General features: G+C 31.7%; 5 protein-coding genes across 6 annotated transcripts; 1 reads left to right on the top strand and 4 right to left on the bottom strand.

Annotated features, from left to right (window-relative positions):
- Positions 1-229: 229 nt before the first annotated feature.
- On the bottom strand, positions 230-3,047 carry LOC122537997 (stress-induced-phosphoprotein 1). Its single transcript, XM_043671708.1, has 3 exons — positions 2,871-3,047; positions 962-2,502; positions 230-879 (listed from the first exon to the last, which is right to left on the bottom strand). Exons 1-3 carry the CDS (start codon positions 2,877-2,879, stop codon positions 807-809), a joined length of 1,623 nt encoding a protein of 540 aa, XP_043527643.1. The 5' UTR covers positions 2,880-3,047; the 3' UTR covers positions 230-806.
- A 2,145-nt stretch (positions 3,048-5,192) lies between these two features.
- Positions 5,193-10,859, bottom strand: LOC122537998 (NF-kappa-B inhibitor cactus). Of its 2 annotated transcripts, none has more exons than XM_043671709.1 (3): positions 9,713-10,859; positions 8,373-8,725; positions 5,193-6,179 (listed from the first exon to the last, which is right to left on the bottom strand). In XM_043671709.1, exons 1-3 carry the CDS (start codon positions 10,156-10,158, stop codon positions 5,764-5,766), a joined length of 1,215 nt encoding a protein of 404 aa, XP_043527644.1. In that variant the 5' UTR covers positions 10,159-10,859; the 3' UTR covers positions 5,193-5,763. The 2 variants fall into 2 exon arrangements, with proteins under 2 accessions (XP_043527644.1, XP_043527645.1); XM_043671710.1 differs by having other exon boundaries at positions 5,193-6,158; positions 9,713-10,856.
- A 2,356-nt stretch (positions 10,860-13,215) lies between these two features.
- LOC122537993 (DNA replication complex GINS protein PSF1-like) lies at positions 13,216-14,185 on the bottom strand. The gene is made up of 4 exons (XM_043671705.1): positions 14,005-14,185; positions 13,871-13,935; positions 13,493-13,799; positions 13,216-13,399 (listed from the first exon to the last, which is right to left on the bottom strand). Exons 1-4 carry the CDS (start codon positions 14,071-14,073, stop codon positions 13,256-13,258), a joined length of 585 nt encoding a protein of 194 aa, XP_043527640.1. The 5' UTR covers positions 14,074-14,185; the 3' UTR covers positions 13,216-13,255.
- Positions 14,182-15,404, top strand: LOC122537989 (39S ribosomal protein L4, mitochondrial). Its single transcript, XM_043671700.1, is given in 5 exon segments — positions 14,182-14,286; positions 14,288-14,345; positions 14,348-14,667; positions 14,748-15,156; positions 15,235-15,404. Coding segments are annotated over 5 exon segments (1,023 nt in total). The 5' UTR covers positions 14,182-14,196; the 3' UTR covers positions 15,381-15,404.
- Positions 15,405-15,435: 31 nt separating this feature from the next.
- On the bottom strand, positions 15,436-16,987 carry LOC122537991 (hydrolethalus syndrome protein 1 homolog). Its single transcript, XM_043671701.1, has 4 exons — positions 16,678-16,987; positions 15,965-16,576; positions 15,695-15,882; positions 15,436-15,604 (listed from the first exon to the last, which is right to left on the bottom strand). Exons 1-4 carry the CDS (start codon positions 16,766-16,768, stop codon positions 15,557-15,559), a joined length of 939 nt encoding a protein of 312 aa, XP_043527636.1. The 5' UTR covers positions 16,769-16,987; the 3' UTR covers positions 15,436-15,556.
- Positions 16,988-17,116: the final 129 nt, after the last annotated feature.

Below are 17,116 nucleotides of genomic sequence, written 5' to 3'. Positions count from 1 at the left end.
AAAACTAGAGTAAAAAAAAAAATTTTATATGTACGTAAATATTTGATGTTTTATGTTGAAATTCAGTGAATCCAATCGTGTACAAGAGTTTATTAAAATACGCACAATAAAAAGTTTTTGTATATTTTTATGCAAAAGAAATTATAATAAACATATTCTGTAATTACATTGTTTATCTTATTTTTATATTAAACTAAAATTCATCTTTAAATAAATCATATAAGTATTATTACAATCGTAATTACTGCTATTATTATTTTCCTTCATGGTTACACTGTACTTCAAACCAAAATTGTATTCACTTACGACGTAAATCTAGATATACATATTCGACGCATGGAAATGTTAGAGTTAATGCAATAACTCATTTAACCTAGACTATATATGTATAACAAATTGAAAATATTTGCATACTTGATATTGATCGTATTTAAGATTTGCAATTGGAAGTGTAACCTTATGTAAAAGTTTGTTATTACATAATACGTTGATTTTCATAGAGTTACACTCTTATGAGGCAAAACATACAGAGCTATTGTAACAAGATTTACAACTCAAAAGTGGTCTATGACCAGAAGGCCACTGCATTCGCGCAAAAATATCTTGTAACGAAACGTATACTTGAAAATGACTTTTTAAAACGCAGATATATAGTGAACATGCCATTAGACGACCTGCTTGGTTAAATAACGTATTTCTAATACATAAAAATAGAATGAACAGCACTGTTTCCTCAATATCAAAGGAACTTGTCGACAATAAAATGTCATGCACAAAGCTATGCACAAATACAGATATTTTCATTTTCAATGAATAGCTATGAGACCTGACTCCAGGAGTTTTTGTAGTTTTGCCGCTACATCTTTATTCTTCAGATGGCTATAAATAAAAGAATTATAATATTAATATAAAATAGATTTTCTTCTAATATAATAAATCTGATAAAACTGAGTATGCTTACTCTTGTAAAGCTCTAGGATCGCTTTGCATTTGTTCTAAAATAAGTCTCATTGCAGGATCTCGTAATATACTTTGAACTTCTGGATCCGCCATTGCTCTCTTTCTTACTTCCTCAGGATTCGAACTAACAGAAACAGCACATGAACGGTATCCTTCTAGTGCCTCACTATTTGAAGGATCTAATTCCAATGCTTTTTGATAAGCAGTAAGTGCTTTTCCTTGTTGTTGCATTCCCTGTAATATTTTTCCTTTCCTTATCCAACCTTTGATAAATTTGGGATCAATTTCAACACATTTCTCGCAGTCTTTCAATCCGAGATCAAATGCTGCTAATTTGGTATAACAGGCAGCTCTATTGCTATAATATTTTGGATCATCAGGATTTCTTTTGATAGCTTCTGAGTAATGTTTTATAGCTGCTGGATAATCACCCTCCTTGTATTTTTCATTTCCCAATTCTTTTTCTTCTTCTGCTTTTACTGGATCAATATATGCTTTCCGTTCTTCTTCTTTAATGATTTTATCAATGTCTGAAAGAAGAGTTTTAATTTCGGGTGTTCTATGTTCTGACATGGATTTTTCATAATACACCTTAGCTTGTTTCCAGTTTTCCATTTTTTTGTATGCATGTCCAATTCTAGTAAATGCTTTAGCTATTAACTTAAAGTCTGCTCTATTTTCTCTTCCTACTTCGATGGCCTTTTCACATTGGGCAATACATTTGTCATATTCTTTTTGTTCAAAATATACTGCTGCTATGTTCAGTAAGTAAATAATTTCAGTAGGATCTAAATCTACTGCTTTGTTATAGTGTTGAAGGGCTATCTCAAACTTTTTTTGTTTATAAGCATCATTACCCAACAGCTTTTCACGTTGTGCTTGTTTTTGAGGAGTATTACAATCTTCTTCTTTTTTCTGAGGTTTAGGTGGTTCTTGTTTAGTTTTTGGAAGTTCTGACTGCTGAAGCTCATCAGTTTCCATTGGCGTTTCTGCATCGGTATCCATATTCATTAAAACACTAAGAGTTGTGTGTATTCTCTTATCTGATAACATCTCAATAGTAGCCTCTGAATTATTTCTGAGCTTATCCAAAAGTTTTAAATATTCTGGATCTTGTAAAAAGCCTTTGGTTCTAGGATCACTTGCAAGCTTCATAAATAAATCTGGTCTGTTGAAAGGATCAGCAACCATTAAACGCTGAGCTTTTACTTCAGCTAAACTATTTTGAAGTTGAATATTGTCAGGCTCGTATTGTAAGCCAGTTTCATACGCTTTGATAGATGCATTAAATTTGCCCAAGTAAGCCAATGCACTGCCCATCCGCGAATATCCTTTTCCCCAATCAGGCTTTAACTTTACAGTTTTTTCAGCATCTTCCAATGCTTGTTTATATTTTCCTGCTTTAGCGTATGCTGCAGATCTATTACTATATAAAACATGATTGTTTTTATCTAAATCAATTGCTTCTGTATAGTACCTAATAGCTTCCTCGTATCTTCCTTCTTGTAAAGCAGAATTACCTTTCTGTTTTAATGCATTTATCTGCAAATGTTTAATAATTTGATATTATTAAATTGGAATTTCAAAAAAACAAGCAATAGAAAAGATCAAGAATGCCTTTTTTACATAATTGTAATATTAACTTTGCAACGTAAAATGTTATTTATTTAACGAGCGCTAAGAACATTTTATATATAAGCGATTATGGTATCAAAACAAAAAATTGAATAATCTTTATAGCAACCTAATAGCATATACGAGAAAAATATTATATCGAATAATGAATAAGACAATTTTTAAAGCAAAGCGTGTTCAATTAACGATATGAATAAACACAAGTGTTTTTCAAAACAGTAACTTTTTAACCTTAGAAAATGCATAATAGCAATCAACGTAGCAAAAACGTTTACCTGGTCCATAACGCTTAACTTCGGAACAATGATATTTTCGTTCTATTTTTCGCAACTCGTTCTTTTATGCTCCTAAAGATACGTGATGAATCGTGAATGCACACTCTTGAGCCGGCGCAGATTTTCAGAAAGCTCCAGAAATGAACAACTAGCGCCTCTTCTTGATTGTAGAGAAACTAGTTACACGCAATGTCTGTTCTCGATTACGTTCTATATTTTTCTAGTACTTTCGAAAACGCTGTATCTTTTTTTATATGCGATTTTATTGTGAACCGAACTTCATATTTGATCCAAGTGATACTATATAAAATTTTCTATTTCACAATGTATGTACATAGACTGTATTCACCAACATTTTGTCGATTTTTAACATACTGTGATACATAACGATTTTTTTATATTTTATCTATATGAAACATATTATATTTTCATTTATATTTCATTATACTTTATTTCCTATTTCCAAACATTATTATTATATGTACATTGTTTCATAATTTATAATTTAACTTTTAAAAATATATTAAATAAATTAATTTAACTTTTAAAACTATACTAAATAAATTAATATATTTATAATGCATTAAATACAATCATGATTATACTTAATTACGTACATATCTACGTCTCTAATTATTTAAATTCTTTTTAAAAGAATTTTGGCTTTTTATTCATACTTTATACGAGTTACAATTATAATTTTGATATATATAAATTTGTAACACATGTGAGATTAATAAAATCTAAAGATACTCATTATCAGATTGATCGTAGAAATTATGTAATCCAAACATGAATTTTATTATTATATTATTATATTACTATAGTATTCAGTAAGCAAAATTTTCTATTTAAATTTGTTTTAGGAAATCATTGAAGCCGAAAATCAAGGTCGTTTTTTCACGGAACAGTTTTCAAAATATTCAGGAAAACTTGTTGATACTACTACAGTGAATTTTACCGATATAGACTTATTTGTGACACAGTCATAAGCATAGCCGATACGTCCGCCGCTGAAATTTGTTTAAATCTCATGTAGCTACAAACAAAAGAACAGAGATTTGAATTAGATTTCATTTTATATGGCCACCATAATTTCATTTTCGTGAAAAGTGAACTTAATTTTCAATTCAACGATCTAAAATTCCCGAAATTTGGATAAAAAAGCATTTAGATAAAAAATTTGCTTCCCGGATGCTATGTCAAACATGGAAACATGTCAAATAAAAAAAAACATACATGTGTATATAAACAATAATTCACGGAGATAGATACGTTTGAAATATAGACAACTTTGGTCTGCTATTATACGTTTGGTAAATGTCCAAGGTTGTTTGATTTGACATTTTTATTTAAAATCTGGTATTTCCATCAGCAAACTGGAGTAACTGGGGAATTCCAGTTATTTGTCGTGTTGCATTTTTTTCGCAAGCACTTCGATAACTGTTGTATTATCTCTGAAATTATTTTCTGCATTCGGATATTTTGTTGTATTATTCAGAGTATTTTTATATTGAATTACGGAACACATAATATTTTGTGAAAATAAATAATGTAGATTTTCATATTTATAATATAAAGATAATTTGGCATAAATAAATAATTACTTACAACTGAAAGACTATTAGACGAATAATAGGATTGTCTCTTTTCTAAGAACCAAATATATTCCGGAACCTGTGCAGTTCGCAGACTAAACTCCCCCCAAAAAGGAATAAGTCTACAAGCTTCTTAGAATACCTAGACCATTACATGTTACGAACTCGAAATATCCAACTGCCGGTCCTTGCTCCACATTTTTACAGCGGCTCTTACAAAATTAGCCATAACGTTTCATCTCCATTTGCACTTTCGTATTGTATTTACTGTATTTATTATTCAATAATTAAAATCAAGTTTTAAATATTTGTTAACGCTTTTAAATGCTGCAAAAAAATTCTAAAACCTATAATAAATTTTCTAAGATTTTTTATTACTAAAAAAATAATTATGTTAATAACATTAATGTTATCATTCTATTATTCTTGATACCATAAAAACAATATATGATATTAACAAACTTGACTATATACAATAAGGGAGAAAGGGAACGAGGAAATTAATAAACGTTAAACGTTTATGATAAAGCGAAATACTCTGACATAATAAAATCCGAGTTCGTTTTCTTATAAATAATCCTATTTTATAAATAACACTTATAGTGTTATTTAGGTCTCTTACTTTATCTAATATAAATATATGTATGTACACTTTTAAAAAAACAATGAAATTACGAATGTTCTGTTACGTACTATTTTTTCTATTTTTTTTTCAACGTAATTTTCAATGTAAATTTTCATTTTAAATCACTTTCAAACGTACGGATGTCATTGCCACATTCTCACACCACTCGAATAAAAATCTTTGATCTTCCATCTATATTTACAGAGATCCTACAGTACCCTAAGCGTAAATGTGAATCCTTTACAGTCGATTAGTTATATTACAACAAATGTATTCGATATTGTTTTCTTCGTCATCGAAGTATAGCAATTACTTCTCACAAAAGTATGTTTACATTAAAAACTATGTCTCTGTTTATCTTTTGCTTCTTCGAGTATTCTTTCGCTTTTTTTTTCGTTTTTATAATACATTTCACACTGATGTTGTTGATTATCTTTAAGTAAATAAAACATTCGATTTGATGCGATTAATACTTGCATTTGATGGAATTCGAATTATTCCTATCTACCTATGTACCTGTTTCGCGATATTCGCATAACCACGAATAACCATTTTTTAAGATATCTTCAGTAATAGTTTCTCAATGATATTTTAATCAATTATTTAATTTTAAAAATTGATCATAAAACAGACCGTATTGCCGAATTAGTCAATATATCAATAAATACTTCTATACTTTGACACCGACCACGTTTTGTCGAAGTCTCGCGATCGTCGGTAAATAATTAGCTGGAGAACTCTCTTCCTCGTCACTGCTATCCGAATCTGGTTCTGGAAGCGGTTCTGGTGTTGCGCCCAGTCTTACTAATTCCCTTGCGAGTTGACTATCAAAGCACAGAGCTAACTGATATGCTGTGATCCCGGCGTAGGTTTGTGTATCTAAGCAGGGCCTGCACTCTTGAAGGAGGAATGCGACCACTGACCGACACCCACGTTCCACAGCGAGGTGAAGAGCCGTTTTCCCCGCCAATGCTTCTCTGGCTTCAAGATCCGCTCCGAGACGCAGCAGAAGTCGCACAATCTCCACTTGACCCGATGAAGCGGCTATATGTAAGCACATTTCTCCTGAAATGTAAAGTGTAACATCTACATAAAGTATATATAGCACTATTAACATATGCTTCAGATATGATAATGTATGAATGATCGTTTTCTTTCAAGTGTTATTTAACAATTAGAGAGAAGATATCGAACGAGGGTATTAATGAGGGTAGAATTGTGTACTTCATAACGACGCGACCGAATCACATGTTTCTAGAAGATATAGATAGAACTAGGAAGACGCGGTGAATCATTATCGTCGGAGGTTTGGCTGGCGTCCCGCGGTCCAAACTAGGTTCGTACTGATCAAAGTGCTAAAATTAAGTCTCCCTTGTTACCAACGGCAGTATGTACATTGGCGGAATGTAATTACCAATTTCGTCGGAGCTGAATCTGGCCTGGCAACAGAGAGCTTTACAGATTTCTACCGCGAAAATATTTACGTTTAATTATGTTATGAAACGCATTGATGAACAATGCACCAAACGCAATTATGCAAGAAAATAAATTGTCACGTATACTCAAACAATACTATATTAATAATTATTAATTTGTTTTCCCTTATAATTGATATTCCTTAAGTCTATCGTCGGCTCGACGTTTGTGAATAAAAATGGAGAATCGAGAACAGCGATAGAATCGTTAACTTTCTTTTCCTCTTTCACATTTTCTTTTTTCCAAAGGAAACGTTCAAGGGTAAACGCATACACACGTCCACTGGTTTCCACGCCATTGTGGGGTTTTCCAAGTCGAATCAAGTCGAACTGAGGCGAGAATACCACGACACGCAAATAGTCGGACAGGTATTTTTAAATACCAAAAACATCTGCTTCGGGCTTTCTGTCTCATCGCGCGCTGCGCGTGATGTAACGTGCGTACACGTACGCACAAACGACGCGCCGAAATTCCGTCGCGTGTATTCTGAGTTTAATATCGCAACACTCTTTCCTTCTCATTTTCTTCTCTCTCCCCCCCCCCCCTTACCTAATTGCTTCATCTGTGAAATTTTCTTGGCGGTGTTTCATCGACCGAATCACCGTGGCTACACTTGAACCCTTGACGTTGACACCCCATTATTGAATTACACAACATGCAAAGAATTGTCCACCTCTCACCTTTCTAATTTAAGTCGAGCATGTGTTTCTTGCTCGATAAAATTACACACGCGAATGTTTACGTTTTCTTTGTTCAATCGATAGAACGTAAAGTACGTTATACGTCACCGTTATCTACGTACAACGATGCAATGCACGAGAACCAAGTACAATAACAGCTGCGGTTAAACAAAAAATTATTTCATAGCAAAAGCGTAATTTATTTCGTCATGGTCCAAAATCAGCCGTTACGCCAACAGCTTGACGTCCCGCATACATCCATTTTATAAGCCTAGAATGAAATGTATGGATGACGTTATGTGGGAATTCCGGAACTTTGGAAAAGAACTAACGATCATCATTCGACTATTTGCGCATCGCGGTTTGAGATACTTACTTCAAAAAGGGAAATTTTGCAAACTGTGAAAGAAGCCTAGACGACGGATGAAAAGAGGATAAGAAAGATTTCTGACTAAACTTTTTTTTTGAAGCATCCAAGACGCATTTAAGGTTTGAACATTTCAGTCATCATTGAAAAGGAAGCTATTTTTGAAAATCGTGCGATCACGCGGAAATGTTTCAAAAGATCCTATTTGAAAGCATTGGTCATTTTTCTCGAAAGTATCATGAATCGCCAATAATGGCAACTTTCATACTTTGGCTTCATGGAATTTCCGAACGAAACAAATTGAATAACGGATCATTCTCGATGCTTCGATGAAATCATGGGAAAACCGCGCATCGTGGTTGAATTGTTCTCGGAGCAAGGCACGAGCATATACGATGCCAATGACTGCTATTTCATGCGGTAAAAGTTGTTAGGATTTTCCAAGACGCTTCGTTTGTCCTTTCAGCGAGCGATACCAAAGTCGCGTCACATGCATTTCCTTTCTTTTGTCTTATTGTCCATTATAAAGAACACGCTTTGTTCTCAGTATTTTTTTGTGTCATACACTTCGTGATTAAATATTCAAAGATGATCACAAATGTGCTAAAACTATTTGACGTTGTTGTTACTATTTTTTCCATTCATAGAACATCATCGCCGATTTAAGCGGAACAAAGAAAAACATATTAATTCATTGGAAAGTGAGCGATCAAACAATGAAATGAAAAAAAAGAAGAATATAAATTTATTAATTACCATCGTAATTTCGCTGTTCTAAATTTTGTGGTAGAGGAGGTATCTTTTTTCCTGGGAGAAAGTAATTTCTTTCGACGAGTGTTAGAGGATCGGTAAGGGCCTTTGCACAGGCAATGTCCCCCGTCGCACACGCCAAGTGAAGAGCCGTGTTCCCGCGGAAGTTTCTCAACGTTGGATTTGCACCTGCTAAAACCAGCCGTCTGACGATCCTCGGTTGACGTGTCAATACGGCTAGGTGCAAGGGCGACTGGCCGTCATCGTTCAGGATATTTAAAAAATAGGAATGTGGTGCCATTCTTATCAAGCTAAACGCAGCTTCCAAGAATCCTTGCACTATAGCTATATGAAGTTGCCTAAGAGAGACAAAAAAACAGAGAGAAAACAAAACAAATTATTAATGATTTTGAGGAAAAATATCTGCATAAAGATGAGAAACAGTATGTTGCAATTTTTTATTCCATAATAGGCAATTGAGATATTAACGTTGGTCATTGCACGAGATTGCACGTGTTTATGCGACTAGTCTTCGACCTCGAAATGTTTTTTCCTCATTTTGAAGTTTGTTTCACGGTTCATTTTCTTTGTACAATGCTCGATATTTTGTCAATTAACTAACGCGTGCAACATTTTGATTTTTGTTGTAAAAAAAAATTATGTAATCGTCTTCAAGATTTCCAAAAAGTGTTTAAAAGAATCTGACGAATGTGCATCTCGCGATTCAGTGGTTCAACGTGCCTCGCGAAACGATTGGCCGATTAATGCGTATATAATGATACGCGTTAGGCGTAACGATATTTGCTTCGATTAACATATTTCTCATATGATCAGGAAAATAACAATTGTATTTGATAATGACATTCATTTTAAAATACTATTCGTCGTATCGTTTGAACTTTAAACGGAACGACGATACAGTCAAAGTTAAAATTTTGTTTCCGATCTGATTTATTTAGCTTCCAACTTCTTTTCTTAAGTCTGTATGTATTACATGAAATCATAAAACAATAGTTGTTGCGCTCTGATCGATATATCATCGAGTCATTGCCTCATCATGCAAAGAAAAATATCCATCGAACGGAAATACATTATTATCATAAGACTGACCGATACATTCGAAAGCTATGGTGCTTCAAAATAACGCGGGTTACAGATTGCGCTAAAACGGAGCATGCGCCTATCTGTGCCAATTATACACATTTATCGCTTTATTTTGCTCTTTAATAGTCTCATTAATCACATAATAAAATAACGTCGTTGTAATTATATATGCGAGACATTACACGATAAATAACACGATTCGCAGCAAGGGAATTTAAATATTATTAATTGCGATTACTTACGTGTCACCATCATCGTCCTGGGTATAGTAGAGCTGCCAAGGTTCCTCATTAAGCGACTTTTCAGAGGACTGATGCGGTTGCAACATCGAGGCATTATGTTGCTCGAGTTTTTCAGCGCTTACAGGAGTTAATTCAACAGTGGGCTCGGCCTGAACCTTACCGCTTGTCAGAGGGTTTAACGTAACATGTTTCAACGTAAGCTGGCTTAAGCTTTCGCTCAAGCCAAGATCGACACCGCTGTCTGCTCTCATTGGTTCCGGGGCGGCTGGTGCGGTTGTTGCAACATTCAATTCGGAATCGCACAGCTCCGAACTGATTTGGAGATTCCCACTGGAGAGAAACCCGGAATCGGCGTGGCTCGAGTTACGTTGATCCTCGTACTTTTGTTTTTGCTCGTTCTCTGGAACATTGCTCTCCATCGGTGTCGTTTTCGAGGAATGCCACATTTTTTTTTTTTTTTTTCGATTACTAATATTCAACCCGCACACAAAAATCAACTTATTTCCCGCTTGCCTGGAGGAAAGCTATCGTGCAACTCGCGTGCAAGTATACGTATACATAGAGCGATGCACCACTGTATACGCTTCTTTAAAATCTTGACGCGACGATTCTACGCAATTTTCCGTGCGGGCAATTTAGTCGGTTTTTTTACGATTTCGTTCGATTCTTTCTCCTTCTTCTGAATAAAAATACGTTCGTCTCTATTTCGTTCGTTCGCAAGCTACGTCACTGCTCCGTTTATTCGAGCAATCATTCGATTGTCGTTCGCCTCGAACAGCTGGTTTTTTTTTCTTTTCTTTTTTACGTGTATTCGGTTTCTCGTTGTCGTTGCATTCTCGTTTCGACTGTGTTCGTACGTCGTTCCACGATAATTTCACGTTCACGTATTGGTATGGAAGACCGTTTCACAAAAGAGGTTAGGTGCGTTAAAATTTATATTTTCGACGAAAAAACAAATAGGTGGAGAAAACAAAATTATATGTACTTGACAATCATGTAAAATTTGTAACGTGTCGAAACTCCACTCAACGCGCTGTCTGAAAACGAACTAATTATGCGATGTTAAATGACGCGCCGAGTAACTTCCACGATGGCTGCACTGCACAGTGGAACTTCTGGCCTTCTGGCAGTATCAGCGGTTTGCGAGCTCTCAAAGGGGAAAGGTAGTGGTGGGAAAACCCATCGTCCTCTGGCAGGGCCGGCTGCACGTATACACGTATACACTATGTACTCAATTTAACTTGACATTCTTTAGATAACCAGTTTAAAGAAAGAAAGCCAAATCGGAAAGTCCACCAAAAAATTCCCATCATTATTTACCTCGTATCATTTCACAATCATTTCACATTTATACGGATGTACTTTAATGAATTATATCGTCTCTCTTTAAACGAACATTTATGTTTCAATACTACAATTATTATCAAATTTTTCGCTAATAATAATAGATTGTCAATTATTATTTACAGAATTAAGAGATAGATTTTTAGATAATATCAAATCAAGAGAATCTCAGACTAAGAGAAACGAAAGAAACGAAAGATACACCACCGTGCACATTTTCTGTTTCTCTCTTTGCAATCATACATTTGATCACAATTTATCTGTCTATCATTCATTACTTTTTGGTTACTATCGAGTATCCAAAACTCTTTTACTTAAATCTCTATTTTGCATTTAGATTATCGAAAAATTCAAATAAAACTTTGTTGAATATTTAAGAAGCGATGAGAAAGCGTTTGTTCATCGCGAACAAGCAATCGTGTATACGTTTCTGTAGGAAGATGCAGATTTCACTGTTCTACTTTCTTTTTGAATCATCAATTTGTATGATACAAACTCACCGGAAAGTCCATTGGCATTTATTAGAAACTTTATTATATATATATATATATATAACTTTATATATATTTATATATTATAATATATGTATATATATATATATACCAATATTTACAGATAATTTTGTGTACCAAGAAAACGTTGGTACGATGCCCTCTCAATTCTGAAAGTGAATCTCGATCCTATTCATGGGTGTTTAAATACGGGTTTCCCCAAAGATAGTTTAAGACTCGGTCTTAAAACAAAGAGAAATCGTATTCCCTATCGTTTATTATACAAATAGTACGCTAATAATTCCAGGTCGTAAACGAGTTTCTCAATCCTCATCCTCGATGACATGAAACGAATTATATAATTTTATGAATTATATAATCATTGGTTAACAATGAATAGAATATTTTTAAAAATATTATTCATTCGTAATTTTGCTTTTCGTTCATAATATATAGCAGAATATAATTATATAAATTATAATTATATAAATATAATTATATAAATCTTTTCTTATCAATTATGAATACGTGTAATTAATAAATAAAATACGTGTTATTAATAAATAAAATTTAATAAAAAGAAAAATCCGACCAAATTTTTTCAACGGTCAATAAGAATTTGATGCCAAACCTATCTGGGAAAAACCTGTTTATGATAAGCTCACACAAATTATCTTTGTATTGTTCGTAAATTCGTCGGTAAAATTCACTGGTAGATATACCACTTATTATATTATCAATAATTTAGTTATTGCACTTTGAATTTTGCATAATTTTTGATCTGTATCAAATGCTCTTACACGATTTGATTTCCGATGTCAATTTTCATCTGTAAAGTGTAGAAGAGTCCTCAATGATAAATAAGTTTCTTAAAGAACAATGATTAACATTGTTCAATTTGTATTTTATTTTAATCTATTAATTATTAATTAATTATGTACTTTTATTTTATAAGGTTGGACATGTTAATGATATTTCAGTCGTTCACGATTGAATAAAAAAATGTTTCAAGGACGAAGCAGAAAAAATATCAGAACACTATAGTCTCGTTATGTTTTTCATTTTTTTTATGAATCAATCTTACAAATCTTAACATTAAAAAATATTGTTTATTTAATAATTCGCTCATCCAATATTTATATTGTTTTCAAATAAAAACTATGGAAACAAAATACGAATAATTTATCGAAAAAAATAAAAGTAATTATATATTAAGTGATCACTTACTCGTTTGGAAATATCTTCGCAATGAATGAAAATCATGCTAGTCGTCAGATTTGATTGCTCTCAACTGAATTGTTTGCATCCTCCTGTTCGTAGGAAGGAAATTTTATAGATACATATTCTAGGTATAAGATTATGTAGTAAACATAAATTAAATATTATGACAGAAACAAATAAAATAACCAACTTGAACACAAGGCTTAGTGCAACGTGCGCTTTCAACTGTTTGAATCAACTACGCGCTACACGGAATTTATGTTCAGACGGGAAATTCCTAAGGAAAGCAGACAATAAATATGCGGGCACATAAATTTTTTAAATATTATTTTTATAACAATTGATCAGATGCTTTCTTCTAAATAAAGTTTTAAACATATAACAAAATACGTATACACACAAATATATATATCATTATAAATAATTGAAATAAATAAGTACTTTTGTTATGACTATATAATTTTTATTTTCGCAAAATATAAAAATATCATGTACTCTTATGTTCAAGAATTCCTTGTCGTATCAGAGGTTCACATACAGATCTTGGTAATAAATGATATGTATTTTTTTTCAATAAAATAACTTGACCATCATCCAGTTCCAATTTTCCAAAATCCTCTACACATTTCACCTAAAATAATACCACATTTTACAATATATATATTTATACAATATATTTAACCACTATTAAAAAAAAAAAAAATTGAATGTGTGCTTTACTTACCTCTACATAAAGAGTTTTTGGAGGCACCATGTTCGTTGTTAGATTAAACCCATGATCTTCTCCCAAGGATCTCATGTATTTAGCTAAAGATTTATTGTATGACTGAAACCACTGAACCTCAGCATTTATTAGATTGGTATTTATTTCTGGTGGTAGAATGCTTCCTAATTCCCATCGTAATTCTTTTAGTTTCCTCATTCTGTTATATATGTATGCTAAGATACATCTTTTGTTCCTTTTTAATGCTATATGTCTCAACTGTACAGATGGTAATAATGCCATATTATTATCATTCCTAATGGCATTGCTGAAAAAAGTTTGTTCAACAATAAATGTTTTTCAAATTTTAATTTTTACATTATTATATTTTATAAGAACCTATTTGCCACATTTGCATCATAGAGGGATTGCATTTCTTGCAAAATTTCTTTAATTAATGCTTCCTACAGATAAAACATATTTTCAGATTAGTATTTATTTATATTATCATATCATATTATCATACAACCTACATTAAATGGCAATATATCAGAATATAAATCTAATTCTGATATAAGCTTAAAGCCTTTTCTTCCATACATATTTTAAAAATAATATTAAAAATATTATAATGTTAAAAAATGTATACAATACTACTGGTGAACATAGAACAATCAGTGTAAAATTTTTAAAATATCAGCTATACAATACTATAAATTTTAACAATGACTGCATTTAAAAATCATCAGTTGCTATATTATGAACCGTTTACATTTGATACTAGTGACATCTACAAAATTTTTGTTCCTAATAACTAGTGACATCTTACATCAAATTATCAGGAAACATTTAGGTTATTGTTATAACAATAAACCTTTTTTGAAAGAAACTTGTTTATTAAAATGTTGACACTTAGAACTATTGTTACAAGTTGCAAGTTGCAGATACATTCGAAACAAGTAACGTATTGTACAAAGGCTATCGTCGAGCAAACTAGTCCAATCATTTCTAAAAGAAGTTATGAAGATGAAAATTATTTTTACCAAAGACCGCGAGAAGTATGGCTAGAAAATATAGATACTGTTGAAAGAAAAAAATTAGGGCTTGTATTTCTACATCCAGATGTTTATGCAGCATCTCCTAGAATAGATATAATTCAGGAAAATATTCGCTGGCAAAGATTGTACCGCTTTGTGGTAATTATTACATTTCATTAATTAATTCATTTTAAATCAAGAACTACAAATTAAATACATAAATGAATTTTTCATTTTAGTGCTATGCACATACAAAAATACGTTCCGAAGTAAGAGGTGGTGGTAGAAAACCGTGGCCACAAAAGGGACAAGGTCGTGCCCGTCATTCAAGTATACGTTCTCCATTATGGAGAGGTGGTGGTGTAATACATGGACCTAGATCTCCTACAACTCATTTCTACATGCTTCCCTTTTATACCCGGGTGGCTGGACTTACGTCTACATTATCTGTCAAATTGGCTCAAGATGATTTGTATATTATTAATGATTTAGAAATTCCATCCAATGAACCTTCATATGTTGAGGAATTAATAGAAAAGCGACATTGGGGTCCTTCTGTGTTATTTGTTGATACTGATGATATCATGCCTATAAATATCACAGAAGCTACGGATGTAATAAAACATGTAAATTTAATGCCTGTATATGGTAAGCTATATTTTAATACATTTTAATGTTATTTTGTAGCATCATTATATATTTATAGACTATATATTTATTTTTTAGGGTTGAATGTCTACAGTATGTTAAAACATGATACCTTAGTTCTTACAGAAAGAGCTGCGCGTTTGATTGAAGACAAAATATTGTATCATTTACATAGACCAGATTCTCATAAACTAATGTCGAAATTTAAACTTAATCAACAATAAAAATTAAAAAATAAAGGAATAAAACATTAGTTTATTTCTTATCAAATTGCATTTATTTTCTATAACAGTAAATAATTTCTTACAATAATTCAATATAATCAATATAATATATCAATATCAGTTTTAAATTTATTTATTTTAAATTAAAAATTTCATACCAACAAGTTGAATAAATATCATTTCCTTCTTAATGTTGGCATACTAGTTGATTTTCTAGAAAGTGGCTGCAAATATAAATATCAATGACACTAATGACAATATAATACTGAATTATTATATTTCTATAATTTTAATTATGTGATAAGAATTTTTACCATTGGGTGAGGATCTTCGCCTAACATTTTTTCACGAATAGCCCACCTTATGCTTGTATGTTTAGCTTCTCCAGGAAAAGACATTTGTTTCCATTTTTGTTGATATTTTTGGTAAAGTAAAACAGGATCAGTTTTTTTAACATTTTTACTTTTTTGAGCTTCCGGTTGCAATCTCCATGGTCTAATAACTAAATTCAAAGAAAATAAAGTGAAGAAGAAAATAAAATCGTATTTGTATCATAATATAAAAAATGTATGATAGAAATTTACACGATTTTGCTCCAGAATAAGTATTTTTTGTAGATGATGTACTCTTTGTTTGGCTACTTCTGGTATATTCTTGTTGATGTTCTAAAATATTCGGTGCACTCATAGGACGAACTGATTGTAAAGCTGTTGATTTTTCTCCAATTGGTATTTTATCATCATGTATTTTTGTTTTGCTTTGCATTTCTACATGGAAATCTTTTTTCAAACATTCCTTGTATTTATTTTTACTCAAACAGGTTTTATCATCTATGTTATTATATGATACAACATTAGATTTAACATTGTATTGATCTTGTGCTCTTATGGATTTGGATTTTGATTGTATCATATTCACTTTATGACTTACATTTGGATAGTTCCCTTCAACATCTGTAGGACTTTTGTTTTCTTTGTCACTTGACAATTTTTTCACTTGTACTTTTATAATGGTATCATCAAAATAAGAACTAGAAGAATTAGTGGATACAGTGTTTTCGAATGATCGTAACTCTGCTTTCTGTTCTCTAAGAATTTCTTTAATCATATCTTTTTGCTTATTTATTATTTTTTTCTTAATCTCTTCCTTTTTTTGTTGTTTTTCACAATCTTTTATTTTCTTGTATAATTTTAAATCTTACACCAAAAAAAGAAAAAAATATGAATTAGCAACAATGTGCACAAGATGTTTATATATTAACGATTCTAAAATCAAAAAAGGATATTGGCGATATTACCTTTCATAAATGCTTTAAGTTGTTGAGCGGTAATTCCAACAAATCCCAAGGAATTAAGAAGAACAAGTACTTCTCTTGCATCATCATTCATTATTGATAAAATAATATTGACTTTCAACAATAAATATTAGTACTGGAAATTGTTCCGTATATCGTAAGCAGTATTCAAATGATAGAAACGTTAAAAGCTATTAGTTCCTTTAGTCATAAATTAGCTATAATCGTTTAGACAGTTGAACACTTTGTTTGAAAAAGATTGACTTAAAGTATTAAAAATTCATTTTACATTTTAAATGTTTTCTCATTAATGAATAGAAAGTTTAGGTATACAATTTTTTAATAGTTTCTTATTATTTATATTGTTTATGCAATATTTCATTAACCAAAACTACTAAGTGAGTGTACACTCTATAGAGCAGTTACAGATTCTCAACTGATG

This window comes from Frieseomelitta varia, unplaced genomic scaffold (genome assembly GCF_011392965.1).
Source record: "Frieseomelitta varia isolate USP_RPSP 00005682 unplaced genomic scaffold, Fvar_1.2 scaffold_941, whole genome shotgun sequence".
Taxonomy (NCBI): domain Eukaryota; kingdom Metazoa; phylum Arthropoda; class Insecta; order Hymenoptera; family Apidae; genus Frieseomelitta; species Frieseomelitta varia.
Note: the sequence above shows the minus strand (reverse complement) of the source record. Positions and strands in the feature narration are given on the sequence as shown.